This window comes from Thermobia domestica, chromosome 11, assembly GCF_964235325.1.
Source record: "Thermobia domestica chromosome 11, izTheDome1.hap1.1, whole genome shotgun sequence".
Taxonomy (NCBI): domain Eukaryota; kingdom Metazoa; phylum Arthropoda; class Insecta; order Zygentoma; family Lepismatidae; genus Thermobia; species Thermobia domestica.
In genome coordinates, this window is record NC_137464.1 from 136,113,755 (window position 1) to 136,138,549 (window position 24,795).

At 38.0% G+C, this 24,795-nt stretch overlaps 2 protein-coding genes across 2 annotated transcripts in view; one reads left to right on the top strand and one right to left on the bottom strand.

The window, feature by feature from the left end:
- The window catches only part of LOC145663668 (uncharacterized), a 1,076,255-nt gene that overhangs the window by 868,808 nt on the left and 182,652 nt on the right, over positions 1 to 24,795 (bottom strand). The gene's annotated exons all lie outside the window — the stretch shown is intronic.
- Positions 6,752 to 24,795, top strand: part of LOC145663667 (protein GVQW3-like) — a 61,058-nt gene continuing 43,014 nt past the window's right edge. The window contains exon 1 of the mRNA XM_081729764.1: positions 6,752 to 7,128. Within this exon, the coding sequence (XP_081585890.1) occupies positions 6,898 to 7,128 (231 nt within the window). The 5' untranslated portion in view covers positions 6,752 to 6,897. The remainder of the gene's footprint in view (positions 7,129 to 24,795) is intronic.

Below are 24,795 nucleotides of genomic sequence, written 5' to 3' on the forward strand. Positions count from 1 at the left end.
TGTCATTTACACACATCTGACATACTGTTACTAGCACTTTCGATGTTTCTTAATCAAAGTTTGGAGAGGATGATGCCCCACCCAACCATTTTTCCAGGAATATACCCTCATTTGATGTCTATAATATCTGTGCACAATTTCATTCACTTCGGTTCACTTCTGTTTGCCTTTCGAGTGTTAAATTTCGAAATTTTGGATGAGGGAGTTTGTCCCCTAAAACCTTTTCTCCGCAGAGATAAAAGAAACAGTATTCGTTCATTTTTTGCGTATTGTCAATACACAAAGTTTTGTTGCAATTCTTCATATCCTTTATGTACATCTGACATACTGTTACTAGCACTTTTGATTTTTCGTGGTCCAAAGTTTGGACGGTTCGTTGCCCTACCCAACCGTTTTCTGAAGGAAAACTCGAAATGAGGTATCTTCAGTTTACGTCTGCAATATCTGTGCACAATCTAATTCACATCGGTTCACTTTTTCCTGCCTTTCTTGCGTCAACTTTCAAAATTTTCGGTAGGGACTTTTGCCCCTAAAACCGTTTATCTGCAGAAAATAAAAATCTAGTATTTGTTTCTTCTTGCGTATTGTCCACACACAAAGTTTCGTTGCAATTCTTCATGTTCTTTACACACACGTGACACACTGTTTCACACAATTTCATTCACTTCGGTTCACTTCTTGCCTTCCGGAAGTGAACTTTCAAATTTTTGGATGGGGGTTTTGAACCCTAAAACCTTTTTCTGGAGAACATAAAAACCAGTTTTCTTTTTGCGTATTGTCCATACACAAAGTTATGTTGCAATTCTTCATGCCCTTTAAACACATCTGACATACTGTTGCTAGCACTTTTGATTATTCGTGATCAAAGGTTTGGAGGGATCTGCGCCCCACCCACCCTTTTTTTCAGGAATATACTAAAGCCGTATTCCCTCATTTTATGTCTACAATATCTGTGCACAACTTCATTCAATTTGATTCACTACGTTTTGCCTTTCGGGTTTCAAGTTTCAATATTTTGGGTGGGAGTTTTGGCCCTATAAAACCGTTTTTCCCCAAAAAATAAAAAAAACAGTATTCGTTTATATTTTGAGTATTGTCCATACACAAAGTTATGTTGCAATTTTTTATGTCCTTAACACACATCTGACATACTGTTACTAGCACTTTTGATTTTTCGTGATCAAATGTTTGGAGGGTTCGGTGCCCCACCCAACCGTTTTCTGAAGGAAAATACGAAAAATCGTATCCCCAGTTTACGTCTGCAATATCTATGCACAATTTTGTTCACTTTGATTCACTTCTTCTTGCCTTTAGGGTGTCAACTTTCAAAATTTTGGGTGGGAGTTTTGGCCCCCCTAAAACCGTTTTTTCGCAGAAAACAAAGAACAGAATTCGTTTATATTTTACGTATTGTCCATACACAAAGTTATGTTGCAATTCTCCATGTCCTTTACACACATCTGACATACTATTACTAGCACTTTTGATAGTTAGCGATCAAAGGTTTAAAGGGGTTCGTGCCTCACCCAACCGTTTTTTACAGGAAAATACGAAACCCGTTTTTCTCTCATTTTACGTCTACAATATCTGTGCACAATATCATTTACTTCGGTTCACGTTTTTTTTTCTTTTTTGGTTTTTGGGAGTCAACTTTCAAGATTTGAGGTTTTGGCTTTTGTCCCCTAAAACCGTTTTTCCGCAGAAAATAAAAATCGTATTCGTTTGTTTTTTGCGTATTCTCCATACGTAAAGTTTCGCTGCAATTCTTCATTTTCTTTACACACACCTCACATACTCCTAGCCGCACTTCTGATGTTTTGTGATCAAATATTTGGAGGGGGCCGTGCCCCACCCAACAGTCTTTTCTATTAAAATACGAAACCCGTATTCACTCATTTTACGTCTGCAATGTCTGTGCACAATTTCACTCACTTCAGTTCAGTTGTTCTTGCCTTTCGCGTGTCAAATTTTAAAGTTTTGGGCGGGGCTTTAAATTAAACCTTTACATTATATAATTATTTTTCTTTTTATGAGATTCTTTTTTCTGGGGTGTAGGAGAGAAATTGTTTCCTCTGATATTTGTTTTTTGCCATTCATCTTGTTTGAACTGCTTAAGTAAGATCATTTTGTAACTTTTGATGTCATCCAACTCCGTCACGATAATAAAATTGTCATTATTAACAATTTGTTTTATTCTCTTATTTGCAGTTTTCCTCACGGATAAATTTGTTACAAAAGTGGGGTTTTGTCCAATACCTTTCGAATTCGCAACCTACCCAACCGCCTTGTTTTTTTGGGTTGCATGCTATTGCAGGAAAAGGAGAATTGCAGGTGGTAATGCACTTTTGGAGTCGTGTATACATAAGGAACCGTCATTTCAGTTTTATCCGGAGTTGGTGCCGGTTTGACTACATTTGTAGCTATACATTGGGTGCTTGTCACTAGAATAAAATAATCCTCACACGCAAGTGATATACAAATGGAACTGATTTTACATTATGATAAATACCTATTTAAATTGTATTTAAATGTATACTGATTTGTTTAGTTAATTTATAAACGTAACATTAAGAAACTTTTTGCATATTTAGGATAAAGAAAGTTGAAATATTCAAATTGAAATAGTATATATACGAGTACTGCAGTCTATCAAGCATTGACGTAGTTTTGTTGCACCGAAAGAAAAATTCAGTCCTTCTTACGTAAAACTGTGTCTATCTGGTGTTTCTGAGCCTGAGGGAAGACTACAGAGGGGAAAAGAAATAGAGAAAAGTAATTGCTTGGTGATTTTGAATCGAGCAAGAGATACATTATAACAACCACTTCTTAGTGGCAACTATTGAAAACGTTTAGGAGACTGCAGAAACTGGGCATGGTGCATTTTTGATTTTTCTAAGTCAATAATATTTAATAAAGTACTGAAGCGAAGTACATTCAGGCTTTACAGTCTAATATAAGTATATAACTCATTGTATAAGTGTATAACGATTATATAAGTGTATAGACATACCTTTATACTTCCCTGTTTTTCATTTCGTTGATGTCGAGATCGTGTAGTGAACTCCAGAGAGATGGTTTGTAAGTAAATGTCACTAGCTGAACGGGTGCTGTTTATGTCTTGAAACTTGGGTAACTACCTTGGCTGTGTAAATAAGCACTTATAGTTCATTAACAGAGAAATGGATGCGGTAGATACTTTTCATTTGTAAAATACCTAAATATATAATTACTTATTGCAGTTGGGACTATCGTTCAACTACAATATAATCTAATGGCAAGTAAGAAACTGTTTAGAGAGTGTCGGGAACTACAGGAATTTATCTGAGCGGATACTCGGATTTGTAAAGCGAAGCATTTTGAGGTGAATACTTGATATTTGGAAATAAAATCAAGTCAGAATTCGAATCACACGTGCTCATGCTGAGAATTGAAACAAGAGGACGTTATTCCGTACCAGTTTTCGTACATTTTCCGTACAGCAACGAAACTAAATAGCAAATGTTGCCTTTCGTTTACATAAACCATTACGAAATGTGATGTTTTGTCTTTTCGGAGCAGAAGACTCTGTGCGGTAAACATGTAATTAAAAATGACATTGGGAATATTTTATTATGTTTATTGGCGCACTTAATATCAGACTTCAGTATATTATGGAATAACACTACACCCAGGAACAAGTTAATTGACACATCACACAAGCGAAACGCGTAATTGCACTTGTAGGTGTATCATAGAAGTTGTGAAACAGACTCACGCTGTTGTAAGATGTAAGAAATAATTGGGCTTTCGCGGTGGTAATGTTCCATTCTTAGTGGGAATGTCGGTGTTAATAAAGGCTAAAATCTCTTGAATAGATCACGTGTTAAAAAAAAAACTCTCCCTCATATTTGTTGTAGTCTCCAGTACTTTATAAAGTTTATTTCAATTTTGATGAAGCAAACATTCTTGCTCTTCTTTTTATACTATTTGTGGCGTTGAAAGCAAAGGAAAGGGCGGTTGATTGCTAATTTAAACTGTCTCTTAACATCTTTGTTTCATATCTTCGAAATAGCCTCATGTTATTTAGAATAATAATCTTTATTTCAAGAGATAGAGATTTGCTCATTTTGAAGTAGAAAGTCGATATCATATTAACTGATATCAACTTTCATAGCCGCGCTGCCCGTTAATAGGACCATTTCTGAACTTACCTCACTACTTAGACTAACGATTTTTTCACGACGTACCCAAACCGACAAACGCTGAAAGTAGCACAACGCCCGATATGGACATTATTTTTTCAAATCTGTTTACACGGCATACTATTACTGTGTTAGATCCGTTCACAGTGATCATGTACCTATTCTCCTCACCCTCACATCTCTGCATCGTACTCCCCCTACTTCGTCACCACATATTCGCACTGTAACTCGCTTTGACAAAACAAACTGGCATGGATACCGCACTTCTTTCCAAACAAAGATAGATTACATCCTTCTCCCTACAGCAGAAGACAAAATTATAAATCTCTTGATTCAATAACTGGCGCCATTCATACTGCTTCTGCACAGTACATAACTCAGAGCACTGTTCATCCATTTCTCCCAGCCCTTTCCCCACGATATCTCCATTTCATTTATCGCTTCCGTCAGCATTCTAGATTTCACTCGTACGGGTAACTTCGAATTACTCCACCTCCATCGCCAATACCAAAGGACAGTTAATAATTACCTTGTCGGTTATAAACGCTATCAGTATATTACTTCCTACAACCAACTTGATACATCATTCCATTGTATTAAATTCTAGAAGCGATTTCATGTCCTCACAGGCAAAAGTTCCTGTACCCCGTATCCACTTCTTGCTAATTATCAGCCATTCTAATATAACCTCACTAAACCTAATGCTTTCGCCTCTTCCAAGGCATCTTTACTTCTCTCTCACCAGATTCTTCATTCCCCTTCACCCTACAGACACACCCAAGCTTTCTTCAATTGCCCTTGAGCACCATTCCAATTACGCACTTACTCAAGATTCTGCTCTCACATCGTCTATTACAGTCGAAGAAATTCATCACAGTCTTCTTGGCAAAAGAAATGCTATTACAGGTTCCCATCCATTACCTATTGGCTGCCATCTACACGTTTATATTAGGTACTGGCTTCCTACAGTCCTATTTAAAAACCTATACCCGTTAATGTTCTTGAAACGAAACAAACAACCATTTCAGTTTACCGGTTCCCTATCGTCCCGTAGAGCGTACTCTTGTTTTCTGTAAATTACTTGAACGCATTCTCGTCCCGTCTCCATCTCCCCGAACGTAATTTCGTTCCACTTCACTAAGCAGGCTTTGGACCCCAATTCAATATCAATGACCAAATCCTCCACCTAACCATCACATAACAAAACAATTTAATTTCACCCAACCCTCCTGCCTAGTTCTGTTAGATTTAGAAAACGCATTTAAAAATTTTTGGCATTTTGGTCTTTTCTATACACTTTTTTCGTTGATCTTCCTCCCTGTTATATCCGCTTTATTTTTCATTTTCTTACTTACTGCCTGAGCTATGTTTCCATCAACAATCACTTCTCACATCCCATCTTTCTTCATTCTGGGGTTCCCGAACGTTCATCACTCCCTCCCCTTCTCTATCTGCTTTATCTAGCTGACTTTGCCCCTCCTTCTCCCACGTCATTTTCTATCAATATGCTGACGACACCCGTTTCTTGCTGTCGCCTCCACTATTCAACAGATTAACAGTATATTACAAACAGCCATCGATGTTTTTCTTTCTTGGTGAAGAAACGGCGCCTCAAGCTCAACGCTGACAAAACACAGACTATCACTCTTCTCCCGCCCTATACAAGATTTAAAGTGTACCGGAATCCGGCTAATTTCCATGTTCATGTCGACTACCATTCCCATGCTTATGTCGATTACCATCTTCCATTACAACTACAGAATACACTGACTTATCTTATCGTTACTTTTGACCGACATCTAAATGGTTCCTTCATCTACAAACCATCTGTAAGAAGGTTTATAATCGAGTCAACCTTCTACTTCGCTTGACCAGTATCATTTGGGGACTCAATGCTCACACTCTTCACTACATATAAATTGTCCTTACTCCCGGTCCATACTTCTGCCTTTCTTGCCTGGATCTCGGCCGTCCCATCCTTATATACTCGCTTACAAATCCTGAAACGATATGCCCTTCATCTTGCTTTCCGCATTCGCCTTCCCAGTCCTACCCGAGATCTATACAATCAAATACCCTTTCCGCACATCCTCTACCACTTAGAAACGTTACGTCTTCGCTACAACTTTCTACGATTGGATTCCCACCATCTCTTACTTTTTGATCCAATCCACCTCTGCGCTCTAATTAGACCCCTCACTCCTCTCTTACTTCTCTTTACACTCTACCACTACTTGCTATCCAAACAGCACCGATCACATTCTCATCGATGACCATCACCGATACAACCCCGCCGTGCATGATTCCATCCTTTGCACAGTAGTTTTCTGTCCTAAAAGGGCTTCCCCTTGTTTTCATCAGATTCAGAGCTGCCCTCGAATCAGATGATAACATACATTTGTCTACTAGACCCGTTGATGTGATGTCTAACGTATTTTAACATCATTCCTTCCTTCTTACCTTACTCATAATTATGGTTAATCGCTATAATGTCCACACATCTGCATTGTAATTATCTCCCTACTTTATTGAATGAATAAGATCTTCCTGAGTATAAAACAGAAGCATACTGAAAGTCGTGAGCAACATGTTTTCATAACCGTAATCTTTAATTGTAAGTGAACCCAAATATATCATCTCAAGCTTCTTTCTCTCTCTCTTTCCAGCCGTTGACGCTGTTTGTTGCTTGTACGTGATCACAGGCAGGATTTACAAAATGGCGGGCAGCGGTGTTTCGTTTCGACAGCGTGCTGTGGTTGAATTCCTTGTTAAAGAGGATCAATCTGCTTCTGAACTTCACCACAGACTGCAGCATGCTTATGGAGAAGTGTGCATGGGTGCCAGCAGTGTTAGAAGGTGGGTGAAACATTTTAAGGATGGAACCACGGATATCGAAGATGATCCTCGCAGCGGGAGCCCTCGAACTTCTTCCACGGAACGCAACAAGGTAAGAGTTGATGAGCTGATTAGAGGCGTATCACTGTGAATGAAATCGCTGCAAAATTTGGTGTTGGACATAGTGAACAACAGCAAGAAACGGGTTCGTCAGCATATTGATAGAGCATGACGTGGGAGGAAGAGGGGGAAATCAGTTACATAAGGGAGATAGAGAAGGGGAGATAGTAATGAACCATGGGGAACCCCGTAGTGAAGAAAGATGGGATGTGAGAAGTGATTGTTGATTGAAACATAGCTCAGGTAGTAAGTAAGAAAATGAAAAATAAAGCTGGTATAACAGGGAAAAAGATCAAAAGAAAAAGTTTATAGGGAAGACCAAAATACCAAACTTTTTCAAATGTAGTGCAAGAAATAATTTACAGCTTAGGTTATCGGAAGGCTTGCGCCCGTTGGGTCCCACGTTTATTAACTGAGGACCACAAACGTCAGAGACTAACCATTGCCAAAACCCTTCTTCGGAGATTTCGTCATGAAGGTGATGACTTTTTGACGAGTATGCTGATTGGAGATGTAGCAGGTTCCATCATTATGGACCTGAAACAAGATGACCGAGCGTGGAATGGCACCACTTGAATTTGCCACCGAAGAAGGAAGCAACTACAGTGCAATCGGTCGGGAAAGTTACGGGAACATCTTCTGGGATGCACACGGTTGGATTCTGGTTGTCTTTCTTGAGCCTGGACAAACAATATATTCTGCCAGCTACATCCAGGACAAACAATATATTCTGCCCGCACTTTTGAAGCTCCGTTGTGCTTTGCGTGATAAACTTACTGGATAGAAGATCATCCTTCAACAGCATAATGCGGTTCGCAAACCACGTATGGAGCAGATCAGGAGATTTGGGTGGGAAACACTTCCACCCCTTCCCTACATTCCCAACATGGCACCCTCCGACTACCATCTTTTCGGTTTTGTGAAGGAACAGACGTAAGGCCGTCGCTGCGAGACCTTGGAGGATATTCGGCAAGCAGTGTGTCAGTGCCTACGGGCAGATGGAATGGAATTCTATGGCAAGGGTATTTTCAAACTTGCAGAACAATAGGGAAAGATGTGAGCAAAAAGCGGAGACTATGTGGAAAAGTGAAAGAAAGGTCTGTAGATTGAGATATTGTATTTGATGGGATACGGGCAAAATCTCGCGTGGCCAAAATCTTACCACCCAAAACCTTGTGGGCCAAAATCTAACCTGGTCAAAAACTCGCTGTCCAAAAACCTCGCGGATCAATATCTCGCTTGACCAAAACCTTGCAGAATGACCCAATGAGTTTCTTAATATGCAATTCCATATTATTATTACTACTACTACTACTACTACTACTACTACTACTAATAATAATAATAATAATAATAAAGATACAAAATATAATGAGTGTGGGCTTTCTCGGAGTATTCTCTTTTCCTCCCACTTTTTTATTCCATCATTTGCCTCATCCTCATCTTCTACGTCTCCTTTAACCTACAAGACATAATCAAGGGACGCATGTTATTTCATGCTTTCATATATGTTATTAGATTTTCTTAGAATTTCCTAAGGTCACCGTCAAAGTGAAATAAAAACCATCCTAGGCTCAAACCACATATATGCTGAAAATTTGATCGAGATCGGTCGGGTGGCTCAAGTAGTATGACAGAAGAACATAGTCATTTTCAATTTTATATAGGATAGATTTTCAGAACACGCGTTAAATTTTTCTTCTCATTATTATAACACAATTATGTGTTATTAGAAAATATATTCATATAGCTATATATAGAACATTCTACATCGAAGGAATCTTCGTGACGACGTTCCTGACGACACTTCTTCCCAGGCGAAATTACTTGCCGCGTAGTTTAGACGAGGTGAGATTATGCGTCCCGAGAACAGGGACGCGAGGTTTTGGTCAGGGGAGATTTTGGGACGCAGGATTCTGGCAACGCGAGCTTTTGGCCGGCGTGATTTTGGGCCGCGAGGTTTTGGCCAAAAAAGGTTTTGGTCCGCAAGGTTGTCGACGCGAGATTCTGGCCGCGAGGTTTTGTACCCAAACCATAAATGCCCATATCGTCCCTCTCGACAACTGGTCCCCATTGCCCAAAAACCCGATTTTTTATTAACTTTCCGGGTTAAAATTGCATTTTCGGGAAAGTGGCAAACCAATTATTGATCTACTTCTTAATACAAATCGAATGATACCCATCTCGTCCATGTCGACAACTGGCCCCCACTAAGCAAAATCACGAATTTTTATTAATTTCCCGGGTTAAAATTAGATTTTCGGGAAAATAACATATCAATTATTGATCTACTCGTTAATACGAATCAAATGATTCCCATCACGTCCCCTTCAAGAACTGGTCCCCATTGCCCAAAATCAGAAATTTTTATTAATTTCCCGGGTAAAAAATAAATTTTCGGGAAGGTGGCAAACCAATTATTGAACTACTTGTTAATACAAATCGAATGATACCCACCTCGTCCATGTCAACAACTGGCCCCGATTGCCCAAAATCCCGAATTTTTATTAATTTCCCGGGTTAAAATTAGATTTTCGGAAAAATGGGATATCAATTATTGATCTACTCGTTAATACGAATGGAATTATTCCCATCTCGTCCCTGTCAACAACTGGTCCCCATTGTCCAAAATCACGAATTTTTATTAATTTTCTGGGTTAAAATGGGATTTTCGGGAAAATGGCATGTCAATTATTGATCTACTCGTTAATACGAATCAAATGATTCCCATCTCGTCCCTGTCGACAACTGGTCCCCATTGCCCAAAATCACGAATTTTTATTAATTTCCCGGGTTAAAATTAGATTTCCGGAAAAATGGCATATCAATTATTGATCTACTCGTAAATATGAATCGAATGATACCCATCTCGTCCCTGTCAACAACTGGTCCCCTCTAAGCAAAATCACGAATTTTTATTAATTTCCCGGATTAAAATTGGATTTTCGGGAAAATGGCAATTCAATTATTGAACTACTTGTCAATACGAATCGAATGACACCCATCTTGACCCTGTCGACAACTGGTCTTCATTGCCCAAAATCACGAATTTTACTATTTTCCCGGGTTAAAATGGAATTTACAGGAAAATGGCATTTCAATTATTTATCTACTCCTTAATACAAATCAAATGAGTCCCATCTCGTCCCTGTCGACAACTGGTCCCTATTGCCCAAAATCACGAATTTTTATTAATTTCCCCGGATAATATTGGATTTATCGCAAAATGCCATATGACTTATTGATCTACTTCATAATACTATTCGAATGGTACCCATGTCGTCCGTGTCGACAACAATTCCCCATTGCCCAAAATCACGAATTTTACTATTTTCCCAGGTTAAAATGGAATTTACAGGAAAATGGCATTTCAATTATTTATCTACTCCTTAATGCAAATCAAATGAGTCCCATCTCGTCCTTGTCGACAACTGGTCCCCACTAAGCAAAATCACGAATTTTTATTAATTTCCCGGGTTGAAATTGGATTTTCGAAAAAGTAGCAAACCAATTATTGATTTACTTGTTAATACGAATCGAATGATACCCACCCCGTCCCTGTCGACAACTGGTCCCCATTGCCCAAAATCCCGAACTTTTATTAATTTTCCGGGTTAAAATTAGATTTTCGGGAACATGGCATATCAATTATTGATCTAATCGTTAATACGAATGAAATGATTCCCATCTCCTCCCCTTCGAGAACAGGTCCCCATTGCCCAATATCACGAATTTTTATGAATTTTCCGAGTTAAAATTGAATTTTCGGAAAAGTGGAAAACCAATTATTGATCTACTTGTTAATGCGAATCGAATGATACCCATCTCGTCCCTGTCGACAACTGGTCCCCATTGAACAAAATCCCGAATTTTTTGTAATTTCCCGGGTAAAATTGGATTTTCGGGAAAATGGCATATCAATTATTGATCTACTCGTTAATACGAATCAAATGATTTCCATCTCTTCCATGTCGAAAATATATCCCCAATCCCCAGAACCCCGAGTTATTATTAATTTCCCGGGTAAAAAGTGGATTTTCGGGAAAATAGCTTATCAATTATTGATCTACTCGTCAATACGAAACGAACGATACCCATCTCGTCCGTGCCAACAACTGGTCCCAATTGCCCAAAATCACGAAATTTTATTAATTTTCCGGGTTGAAATTGGATTTCGGGAAATTGCATTTCAATTATTGAATTACTTGTCAATACGAATCGAATGACACCCATCTCGTCCCTGTCGACAACTGGTCCCCATTGCCCAAAATCATGAATTTTACTATTTTCCCGGATTAAAATTGGATTTTCGGAAAAATGGCGTATCAATTATTGATCTATTCTTTAATACAAATCAAATGAGTCCCATCTCGTCCCTGTCGACAAATGGTCACCATTACCCGAAATCACGAATTTTTATTAATTTCCCGGGTTTAAATGAGATTTACAGGATAATGGCATTTCAAATATTGATCTACTTTTTAATACGAATCGAATGATACCCACCTCGTCCCTGTTGACAACTGATCCCTATTGCCCAAAATCACGAATTTTTATTAATTTCCGCGGTTAAAATTGGATTTATCGGAAAATACCATATGAATTATTGATCTACTTCATAATATTATTCGAATGATACCCATCTCGTCCGTGTCGACAACAGGTCCCCATTGCCCACAATCACGAATTTTATTATCTCCCCGGGTCTAAAATGGATTTTCGGGAAAATGGCATTCCAATTATTGATCTGCTCGTTAATACGAATCAAATGATTCCCACCTCGTCCTTGTCGACAACTGGTCCCCACTAAGCAAAATCACGAATTTTTATTAACTTCCCGGGTTAAAATTGGATTTTCGAAAAAGTGGCAAACCAGTTATTGATCTACTTGTTAATACGAATCGAATGATACCCATCTCGTCTCTGTCGACAACTGGTCTTCATTGCCCAAAATCACGAATTTTACTATTTTTTCGGGTTAAAATGGAATTTACAGGAAAATGGCATTTCAATTATTTATCTACTCCTTAATACGAATCGAATGATACCCACCTCGTCCCTGTCGACAACTGGTCCCTGTTGCCCAAAATCACGAATTTTTATTAATTTCCCCGGTTAAAATTGGATTTATCGGAAAATGCCATACGACTTATTGATCTACTTCATAATACTATTCGAATGGTACCCATGTCGTCCGTGTCGACAACAATTCCCCATTGCCCAAAATCACGTATTTTATTAATTTCCCGGGTTAAAATTGGATTTTCGGGAAAATGGCATTTCAATTATTCATCTACTTGTCAATACGAATCAAGTGGTTCCCATCTCGTCCTTGTCGACAACTGGTCCCTACTAAGCAAAATCACGAATTTTTATTAATTTCCCGGGTTAAAATTGGATTTTCGAAAAAGTAGCAAACCAATTATTGATCTACTTGTTAATACGAATCGAATGATACCCACCCCTTCCCTGTCGACAACTGGTCCCCATTGCCCAAGATCCAGAACTTTTATTAATTTCCCGGGTTAAAATTAGATTTTCGGGAAAATGCCATATCAATTATTGATCTAATCGTTAATACGAATGAAATGATTCCCATCTCCTCCCCTTCGAGAACAGGTCCCCATTGCCCAATATCACGAATTTTTATGAATTTTCCGAGTTAAAATTGAATTTTCGGAAAAGTGGCAAACCATTATTGATCTACTTGTTAATGCGAATCGAATGATACCCATCTCGTCCCTGTCGACAACTGGTCTCCATTGAACAAAATCCCGAATTTTTATTAATTTCCCGGGTAAAATTGGATTTTCGGGAAAATGGCATATCAATTATTGATCTACTCGTTAATACGAATCAAATGATTCCCATCTCCTCCCTGTCGAGAGCAGGTCCCCATTGCCCAAAATCACGAATTTTTATTAATTTCCCGGGTTAAATTTTTTTGCGGGGAAAATGGCATATCAATTATTGATCTACTCGTTAATACGAATCGAATAATACCCATCTCGTCTCTCTCAATTACTGGTCCCCATTGCCCAAAATCACGAATTTTTATTAATTTTCCGGGTTAAAATTGGATTTTCGGGAAAATGGCATATCAATTATTGATCTACTCGTTAATACGAATCAAATGATTCCCATCTCGTCCCTGTCGACAACTGGTCCCCATTGCCCAAAATCACGAATTTTTATTAATTTCCCGGGTTAAAATTGGATTTTCGGGAAAATATAATATCAATTATTGATCCACTCTTTAATACGAAACAAATGATTCCCACCTTGTCCCTGTCGACAAATGGTCCCCATTGCCCAAAAACACGAATTTTTTTTTAATTTCCCGGATTAGAATGGGATTTACAGGAAAATGGCATTTCAATTATTTATCTACTCCTTAATACAAATCGAATGATACCCACCTCGTCCCTGTCGACAACTGGTCTCTATTGCCTAAAATCACGAATTTTTATTAATTTCCCGGGTTAAAATTGGTTTTTGGGGAAAATGGAATATCAATTATTGATCTACTCGTTAATACGAATCGAATGATACCCATTTCGTCCCTGTCAATAACTGGTCCCCATTGCCCAAAATCACGAATTTTTATTAATTTTTCGGTTTAAAATTGGATTTTCGGGAAAATGGTATATCAATTATTGATCTACTCCAGTTCTGTCCAACGTGGTGCCCGCGGGCGCCATGGCGCCCGCCAAGCATTTTCCTGGCGCCCTCTGAAATCGAACTCAAACTACGCAAAATTTCTTGTTTTCAACATTAGATTTTCTTTTATTTCTGTTATTTCATTTCGAAAATAGTAACTTGCACTTCTGACTGTTCTGAACTCTGGGAAAAAGCATTCAACAAAATCGAAGAAATAGTTTCACAACAGTTAATTTGAACATTTGTTACTTTACAAATGGATAAGGCTACCGCTACGCCATGGCAACCGCGGTAGTTCGCGTGCCTGCTGCTGGCGGCGCTGTCTGTCTTTACCCGATCGTCTTTTGTCATATCGCGCCTTGAAAAATTGCCATTGTGAGAATAGAGTCGCTCTTTCTTGGGCAATACTCTTTGTGTGAACTCGTGTGTGTTGCGAAAAGTTGCAACTGTACTCGTGACTCCTTTTATTCGATGAAACATCATGGTTGCTAGATTTAGCTTTCTTGGCAGATATCACTTTCAAATTAAATGAGTTAAATCTAGAATTGCAAGGGAAAGGCCATAACATTTTAGCCATGATAAGTACAGTTAATGCTTTTCAAAAGAAAATGAAGCTGTGGATTACTCACTTAAACAGGAATTTCCTTTCTCACTTTCCAAACTTCAAATCTATGGTGGAAAAGGTAAATTGTGTTGGTTGTGATCTTTCAAAATTTTCAAAGCATTTGGAATTCTTATTCTTGAGTTTCGGAACAGATTTGCCCAGTTTGTAGCACTTGAACCAGTGGTTCTGTTCATCAATAATCCATTTGTCTCTGTTGATGTTGTTCATCTTGGTAGTAGGATATGTGAAGTGTTTGGAAATTATAATCTTGAAGATTTAGAACTTGAAATCCTAACTATTCAAGAAGATAAAGTTTTGAAATCTTCCTATGCAACTTGTACTAATATATGGATTCTAACAGACAGAGTAAAATACCCCTTCTGAGCAGAGTTGCTAAAAAAAATTATTCCTGCTTTGGCTCAACTTATATTTGCGAAGTCGCATTTTCTTCCATCAACATGATCAAAAATAAGTACCGAACCTCCTTGACACCCTCTCACCTGGATGACGCAATAAGGGCAGCCTGTTCCAGCTACACACCAATTTCCTTCAACTGGCAGCAAACGTGCACTAGGTATGTATCAATTTTCAAAATAATAATAATAATAATAGTAATGATGATAATATTAATAACAAATAAATAATGAGTAGTAGTTGTTGTACTAGTAGCAGTAGGCTTATTTCTATAGTAGTTTTGTATTTTTCGAAAGGCGCCCGCACGTCGGAAAACAGGAGCCAGTTGCGCCCGATAAAGTGAAAACGTTGGACAGCGCTGATCTACTCGTTAATACGAATCAAATGATTCCCATCTCGTCCCTGTCGACAACTGATCCCCATTGCCCAAAATCACGAATTTTTCTTAATTTCCCGGGTTAAAATTGGATATTCGGGAAATAGCATATCAATTATTGATCTATTCTTTAATACGAATCAAATGATTCCCATCTCGTCCCTGTCGACAACTGATCCCCATTGCCGAAAATCACGAAATTTTATTAATTTCCCGGGTTAAAATTGGATTTTCGGGAAAATGGCATATGAATTATTGATCTACTATTTAATACGAATCAAATGATTCCCATCTCGTCCCTGTCGACAAATGGTCCCCATTGCCCAAAAAAACGAATTTTTATTAATTTCCGCGGTTAAAATTGGATTTGTCGCAAAATGCCATATGAATTATTGATCTACTTCATAATACTATTCGAATGATACCCATCTCTTCCGTGTCGACAACTGGTCCCCACTAAGCAAAATCACGAATTTTTATTAACTTCCCGGGTTAAAATTGGATTTTCGAAAAAGTAGCAAACCAGTTATTGATCTACTTGTTAATACGAATCGAATGATACCCATCTCGTCACTGTCGACAACTGGTCCCCATTGCCCAAAATCACGAATTTTTATTAATTTCCCGGGTTAAAATTAGATTTTTGGGAAAATGGCATATCAATTATTGATCTACTCGTTAATACGAATCAAATGATTCCCATCTCCTCCCTGTCGAGAACAGGTCCCCATTGCCCAAAATCACGAATTTTTATTAATTTCCCGGGTTAAAATTGGTTTTTGGGGAAAATGGCATATCAATTATTGATCTACTCGTTAATACGAATCGAATGACACCCATCTCGTCCCTGTCGACAACTGGTCCCCATTGCCCAAAATCACGAATTTTACTATTTTCCCGGGTTAAAATTGGATTTTCGGAAAAATGGCGTATCAATTATTGATCTACTCTTTAATACAAATCAAATGAGTCCCATCTCGTCCCTGTCGACAAATGGTCACCATTAAACGAAATCACGATTTTTTATTAATTTCCCGGGTTAAAATGGGATTTACAGGATAATGGCATTTCAATTATTTATCTACTCCTTAATACGAATCGAATGATACCCACCTCGTCCCTGTCGACAACTGGTCCCTATTGCCAAAAATCACGAATTTTTATTATTTTCCGCGGTTAAAATTGGATTTATCGGAAAATGCCATATGAATTATTGATCTACTTCATAATACTATTCGAATGATACCCATCTCGTCCGTGTCGACAACAGGTCCCCATTGCCCAAAATCACGAATTTTATTAATTTCCCGGGTCCAAATTGGATTTTCGGGAAAATGGCATTCCAATTATCGATCTACTCGTTAATACGAACCAAATTATTCCCATCTCGTCCCTGTCGACAACTGGTCCCCACTAAGCAAAATCACGAATTTTTATTAACTTCCCGGGTTAAATTTGGATTTTTGAAAAAGTGGTAAACCAGTTATTGATCTACTCTTTAATACGAATCGAATGATACCCATCTCGTCCGTGTCGACAACAGGTCCCCATTGCCCAAAATCACGAATTTTTATTAAGTTCCTAGGTTAAAAATAGATTTTCGGGAAAATGGCATATCAATTATTGATCTACTCGTTAATACGAATCAAATGATTCCCATCTCTTTCCTGTCGAAAATATATCCCCATTCCCCAGAAACCCGAGTTATTATTAATTTCCCGGGTAAAAATTGGATTTTCGGGAAAATAGCATATCAATTATTGATCTACTCGTTAATACGAATCGAATGATACCCATCTCGTCCCTGTCAACAACTGGTCCCAATTGCCCAAAATCACGACTTTTTATTAATTTACCGGGTTAAAATTGGATTTCGGGAAATTGCATTTCAATTATTGAATTACTTGTCAATACGAATTGAATGACACCCCTCTCGTCCCTGTCGACCACTGGTCCCCATTGCCCAAAATAACGAATTTTACTATTTTCCCGGGTTAAAATTGGATTTTCGGAAAAATGGCGTAACAATTATTGATCTATTCTTTAATACAAATCAAATGAGACCCATCACGTCCCTGTCGACAAATGGCCACCATTACCCGAAATCACGAATTTTTATTAACTTCCCGGGTTAAAATGGAACTTACAGGATAATGGCATTTCAATTATTTATCTACTCCTTAATACGAATCGAATGATACCCACCTCGTCTCTGTCGAACATGGTCCCTATTGCCCAAAATCACGAATTTTTATTAATTTCCGCGGTTAAAATTGGATTTATCGGAAAATGCCATATGAATTATTGATCTACTTCATAATACTATTCGAATGATACCCATCTCGTCCGTGTCGACAACAGGTCCCCATGGCCCAAAACCACGAATTTTATTAATTTCCCGGGTCTAAATTGGATTTTCGGGAAAATGGCATTCCAATTATTATCTACTCGTTAATACGAATCAAATGATTCCCATCTCGTCCTTGACGACAACTGGTCCCCACTAAACAAAATCACGAATTTTTATTAACTTCCCGGGTTAAAATTGGATTTTTGAAAAAGTGGCAAACCAGTTATTGATCTACTCTTTAATACGAATCGAATGATACCCATCTCGTCCCTGTCAATAACTGGTCCCCATTGCCCAAAATCACGAATTTTTATTAATTTTTCGGTTTAAAATTGGATTTTCGGGAAAATGGCATATCAATTATTGATCTACTCCAGTTCTGTCCAACGTGGTGCCCGCGGGCGCCATGGCGCCCGCCAAGCATTTTCCTGGCGCCCTCTGAAATCGAACTCAAACTACGCAAAATTTCTTGTATTCAACATTAGATTTTCTTTTATTTCTGTTATTTCATTTCGAAAATAGTAACTTGCACTTCTGACTGTTCTGAACTCTCTGAAAAAGCATTCAACAAAATCGAAGAAATAGTTTCACAACAGTTAATTTGAACATTTGTTACTTTACAAATGGATAAGGCTACCGCTACACCATGGCAACCGCGGTAGTTCGCGTGCCTGCTGCTGGCGGCGCTGTCTGTCTTTACCCGATCGTCTTTTGTCATATCGCGCCTTGAAAAATTGCCATTGTGAGAATAGAGTCGCTCTTTCTTGGGCAATACTCTTTGTGTGAACTCGTGTGTGTTGCGAAAAGTTGCAACTGTACTCGTGACTCCTTTTATTCGATGAAACATCATGGTTGCTAGATTTAGCTTTCTTGGCAGATATCACTTTCAAATTAAATGAGTTAAATCTAGAATTGCAAGGGAAAGGCCATAACATTTTAGCCATGATAAGTACAGTTAATGCTTTTCAAAAGAAAATGAAGCTGTGGATTACTCACTTAAACAGGAATTTCCTTTCTCACTTTCCAAACTTCAAATCTATGGTGGAAAAGGTAAATTGTGTTGGTTGTGATCTTTCAAAATTTTCAAAGCATTTGGAAATTCTTATTCTTGAGTTTCGGAACAGATTTGCCCAGTTTGTAGCATTCGAACCAGTGGTTCTGTTCATCAATAATCCATTTGTCTCTGTTGATGTTGTTCATCTTGGTAGTAGGATATGTGAAGTGTTTGGAAATTATAATCTTGAAGATTTAGAACTTGAAATCCTAACTATTCAAGAAGATAAAGTTTTGAAATCTTCCTATGCAACTTGTACTAATATATGGATTCTAACAGACAGAGTAAAATACCCCCTCTGAGCAGAGTTGCTAAAAAAAATTATTCCTGCTTTGGCTCAACTTATATTTGCGAAGTCGCATTTTCTGCCATCAACATGATCAAAAATAAGTACCGAACCTCCTTGACACCCTCTCACCTGGATGACGCAATAAGGGCAGCCTGTTCCAGCTACACACCAATTTCCTTCAACTGGCAGCAAACGTGCACTAGGTATGTATCAATTTTCAAAATAATAATAATAATAATAGTAATGATGATAATATTAATAACAAATAAATAATGAGTAGTAGTTGTTGTACTAGTAGCAGTAGGCTTATTTCTATAGTAGTTTTGTATTTTTCGAAAGGCGCCCGCACGTCGGAAAACAGGAGCCAGTTGCGCCCGATAAAGTGAAAACGTTGGACAGCGCTGATCTACTCGTTAATACGAATCAAATGATTCCCATCTCGTCCCTGTCGACAACTGATCCCCATTGCCCAAAATCACGAATTTTTCTTAATTTCCCGGGTTAAAATTGGATTTTCGGGAAAATGGCATATGAATTATTGATCTACTATTTAATACGAATCAAATGATTCCCATCTCGTCCCTGTCGACAAATGGTCCCCATTGCCCAAAAAAACGAATTTTTATTAATTTCCGCGGTTAAAATTGGATTTGTCGCAAAATGCCATATGAATTATTGATCTACTTCATAATACTATTCGAATGATACCCATCTCGTCCGTGTCGACAACTGGTCCCCACTAAGCAAAATCACGAATTTTTATTAACTTCCCGGGTTAAAATTGGATTTTCGAAAAAGTGGCAAACCAGTTATTGATCTACTTGTTAATACGAATCGAATGATACCCATCTCGTCCCTGTCGACAACTGGTCCCCATTGCCCAAAATCACGAATTTTTATTAATTTCCCGGGTTAAAATTAGATTTTCGGGAAAATGGCATATCAATTATTGATCTACTCGCTAATACGAATCAAATGATTCCCATCTCCTCCCTGTCGAGAACAGGTCCCCATTGCCCAAAATCACGAATTTTTATTAATTTCCCGGGTTAAAATTGGTTTTTGGGGAAAATGGCATATCAATTATTGATCTACTCGTTAATACGAATCGAATGACACCCATCTCGTCCCTGTCGACAACTGGTCCCCATTGCCCAAAATCACGAATTTTACTATTTTCCCGGGTTAAAATTGGATTTTCGGAAAAATGGCGTATCAATTATTGATCTACTCTTTAATACAAATCAAATGAGTCCCATCTCGTCCCTGTCGACAAATGGTCACCATTAAACGAAATCACGATTTTTTATTAATTTCCCGGGTTAAAATGGGATTTACAGGATAATGGCATTTCAATTATTTATCTACTCCTTAATACGAATCGAATGATACCCACCTCGTCCCTGTCGACAACTGGTCCCTATTGCCAAAAATCACGAATTTTTATTATTTTCCGCGGTTAAAATTGGATTTATCGCAAAATGCCATATGAATTATTGATCTACTTCATAATACTATTCGAATGATACCCATCTCGTCCGTGTCGACAACAGGTCCCCATTGCCCAAAATCACGAATTTTATTAATTTCCCGGGTAAAAATTTGATTTTCGGGAAAATAGCATATCAATTATTGATCTACTCGTTAATACGAATCGAATGATACCCATCTCGTCCCTGTCAACAACTGGTCCCAATTGCCCAAAATCACGACTTTTTATTAATTTACCGGGTTAAAATTGGATTTCGGGAAATTGCATTTCAATTATTGAATTACTTGTCAATACGAATTGAATGACACCCCTCTCGTCCCTGTCGACCACTGGTCCCCATTGCCCAAAATAACGAATTTTACTATTTTCCCGGGTTAAAATTGGATTTTCGGAAAAATGGCGTAACAATTATTGATCTATTCTTTAATACAAATCAAATGAGTCCCATCACGTCCCTGTCGACAAATGGCCACCATTACCCGAAATTACGAATTTTTATTAACTTCCCGGGTTAAAATGGAACTTACAGGATAATGGCATTTCAATTATTTATCTACTCCTTAATACGAATCGAATGATACCCACCTCGTCTCTGTCGAACATGGTCCCTATTGCCCAAAATCACGAATTTTTATTAATTTCCGCAGTTAAAATTGGATTTATCGGAAACCGCCATATGAATTATTGATCTACTTCATAATACTATTCGAATGATACCCATCTCGTCCGTGTCGACAACAGGTCCCCATTGCCCAAAACCACGAATTTTATTAATTTCCCGGGTCTAAATTGGATTTTCGGGAAAATGGCATTCCAATTATTATCTACTCGTTAATACGAATCAAATGATTCCCATCTCGTCCTTGACGACAACTGGTCCCCACTAAACAAAATCACGAATTTTTATTAACTTCCCGGGTTAAAATTGGATTTTTGAAAAAGTGGCAAACCAGTTATTGATCTACTCTTTAATACGAATCGAATGATACCCATCTCGTCCCTGTGAATAACTGGTCATCATTGCCCAAAATCACGAATTTTTATTAATTTTCCGTGTTAAAATTGGATTTTCAGGAAAATGGCATATCAATTATTGATCTACTCGTTAATACGAATCATATGATTCCCATCTCTTCCCTGTCGAAAATATATCCCCATTCCCCAGAACGCCGAGTTATTATTAATTTCCCGGGATAAAATTGGATTTCGGGAAACTGCATTTCAATTATTGAATTACTTGTCAATACGAATCGAATGACACCCATCTTGTCCCTGTCGACAACTGGTCCCCATTGCCCAAAATAAGAATTTTACTATTTTCCCGGGTTAAAATTGGATTTTCGGAAAAATGGCGTATCAAATATTGATCTACTCTTTAATACAAATCAAATGAGTCCCATCTCGTCCCTGTCGACAAATGGTCACCATTAAACGAAATCACGATTTTTTATTAATTTCCCGGGTTAAAATGGGATTTACAGGATAATGGCATTTCAATTATTTATCTACTTCTTAATACGAATCGAATGATACCCACCTCGTCCCTGTCGACAACTGGTCGCTATTGCCCAAAATCACGAATTTTTATTAATTTCCGCGGTTAAAATTGGATTTATCGGAAAATGCCATATGAATTATTGATGTACTTCATAATACTATTCGAATGATACCCATCTCGTCCGTGTCGACAACAGGTCCCCATTGCCCAAAATCACGAATTTTATTAATGTCCCGGGTCCAAATTGGATTTTCGGGAATATGGCATTCCAATTATCGATCTACTCGTTAATACGAACCAAATTATTCCCATCTCGTCCCTGTCGACAACTGGTCCCCACTAAGCAAAATCACGAATTTTTATTAACTTCCCGGGTTAAAATTGGATTTTTGAAAAAGTGGTAAACCAGTTATTGATCTACTCTTTAATACGAATCGAATGATACCCATCTCGTCCGTGTCGTCAACAGGTCCCCATTGCCCAAAATCACGAATTTTTATTAAGTTCCTGGGTTAAAAATAGATTTTCGGGAAAATGGCATATCAATTATTGATCTACTCGTTAATACGAATCAAATGATTCCCATCTCTTTCCTGTCGAAAATATATCCCCATTCCCCAGAAACCCGAGTTATTATTTATTTCCCGGGTAAAAATTGGATTTTCGGGAAAATAGCATATCAATTATTGATCTACTCGTTAATACGAATCGAATGATACCCATCTCGTCCCTGTCAACAACTGGTCCCAATTGCCCAAAATCACGACTTTTTATTAATTTACCGCGTTAAAATTGGATTTCGGGAAATTGCATTTCAATTATTGAATTACTTGTCAATACGAATTGAATGACACCCCTCTCGTCCCTGTCGACCACTGGTCCCCATTGCCCGAAATAACGAATTTTGCTATTTTCCCGGGTTAAAATTGGATTTTCGGAAAAATGGCGTATCAATTATTGATCTATTCTTTAATAAAAATCAAATGAGTCCCATCTCGTCCCTGTCGACAAATGGCCACCATTACCCGAAATCACGAATTTTTATTAACTTCCTGGGTTAAAATGGAACTTACAGGATAATGGCATTTCAATTATTTATCTACTCCTTAATACGAATCGAATGATACCCACCTCGTCTCTGTCGAACATGGTCCCTATTGCCCAAAATCACGAATTTTTATTAATTTCCGCGGGTAAAATTGGATTTATCGGAAAATGCCATATGAATTATTGATCTACTTCATAATACTATTCGAATGATACCCATCTCGTCCGTGTCGACAACAGGTCCTCATTGCCCAAAACCACGAATTGTATTATTTTCCCGGGTCTAAATTGGATTTTCGGGAAAATGGCATTCCAATAATATCTACTCGTTAATACGAATCAAATGATTCCCATCTCGTCCTTGACGACAACTGGTCCCCACTAAACAAAATCACGAATTTTTATTAACTTCCCGGGTTAAAATTAGATTTTTGAAAAAGTGGCAAACCAGTTATTGATCTACTCTTTAATACGAATCGAATGATACCCATCTCGTCCCTGTGAATAACTGGTCCCCCTTGCCCAAAATCACGAATTTTTATTAATTTTCCGTGTTAAAATTGGATTTTCGGGAAAATGGCATATCAATTATTGATCTACTCGTTAATACGAATCATATGATTCCCATCTCTTCCCTGTCGAAAATATATCCCCATTCCCCAGAACGCCGAGTTATTATTAATTTCCCGGGATAAAATTGGATTTCGGGAAATTGCATTTCAATTATTGAATTACTTGTCAATACGAATCGAATGACACCCATCTTGTCCCTGTCGACAACTGGTCCCCATTGCCCAAAATAAGAATTTTACTATTTTCCCGGGTTAAAATTGGATTTTCAGAAAAATGGCGTATCAGTTATTGATCTACTCTTTAATACAAATCAAATGAGTCCCATCTCGTCCCTGTCGACAAATGGTCACCATTACCCGAAATCACGAATTTTTATTAATTTCCCGGGTTAAAATGGGATTTAAAGGATAATGGCATTTCAATTATTTATCTACTCCTTAATACGAATCGAATGATACCCACCCCGTCCCTGTCGACCACTGGTCCTTATTGCCCAAAATCACGAATTTATATTAATTTCCGTGGTTAAAATTGGATTTATCGGAAAATGCCATATGAATTATTGATCTACTTCATAATAATATTCGAATGATAACCATCTCGTCCGTGTTGAAAACAGGTCCCCATTGCCCAAAATCACGAATTTTATTAATTTCTCGGGTCTAAATAGGATTTTCGGGAAAATGGCATTCCAATTATTGATCTACTCGTTAATACGAATCAAATGATTCCCATCTCATCCCTGTCGACAACTGGTCCCCACTGCCCAAAATCTCGAATTTTTATTAACTTCCCGGGTTAAAATTGGATTTTCGAAAAAGTGGCAAACCAGTTATTGATCTACTTGTTAATACGAATCGAATGATACCCATCTCGTCCCTGTCGACAACTGGTCCCCATTGCCCAAAATCACGAATTTTTATTAATTTCCCGGTTTAAAATTGGATTTTCGGGAAAATAGCATATCAATTATTGATCTACTCGTTAATACGAATCGAATGACACCCATCTCGTCCCTGGCAACAACTGGTCCCAATTGCCCAAAATCACGAATTTTTAATAATTTTCCGGGTTAAGATAGGATTTCGGGAAATTGCATTTCAATTATTGAATTACTTGTCAATACGAATCGAATGACACCCATCTTGTCCCTGTCGACAACTGGTCCCCATTGCCCAAAATAAGAATTTTACTATTTTCCCGGGTTAAAATTGGATTTTCAGAAAAATGGCGTATCAGTTATTGATCTACCCTTTAATACAAATCAAATGAGTCCCATCTCGTCCCTGTCGACAAATGGTC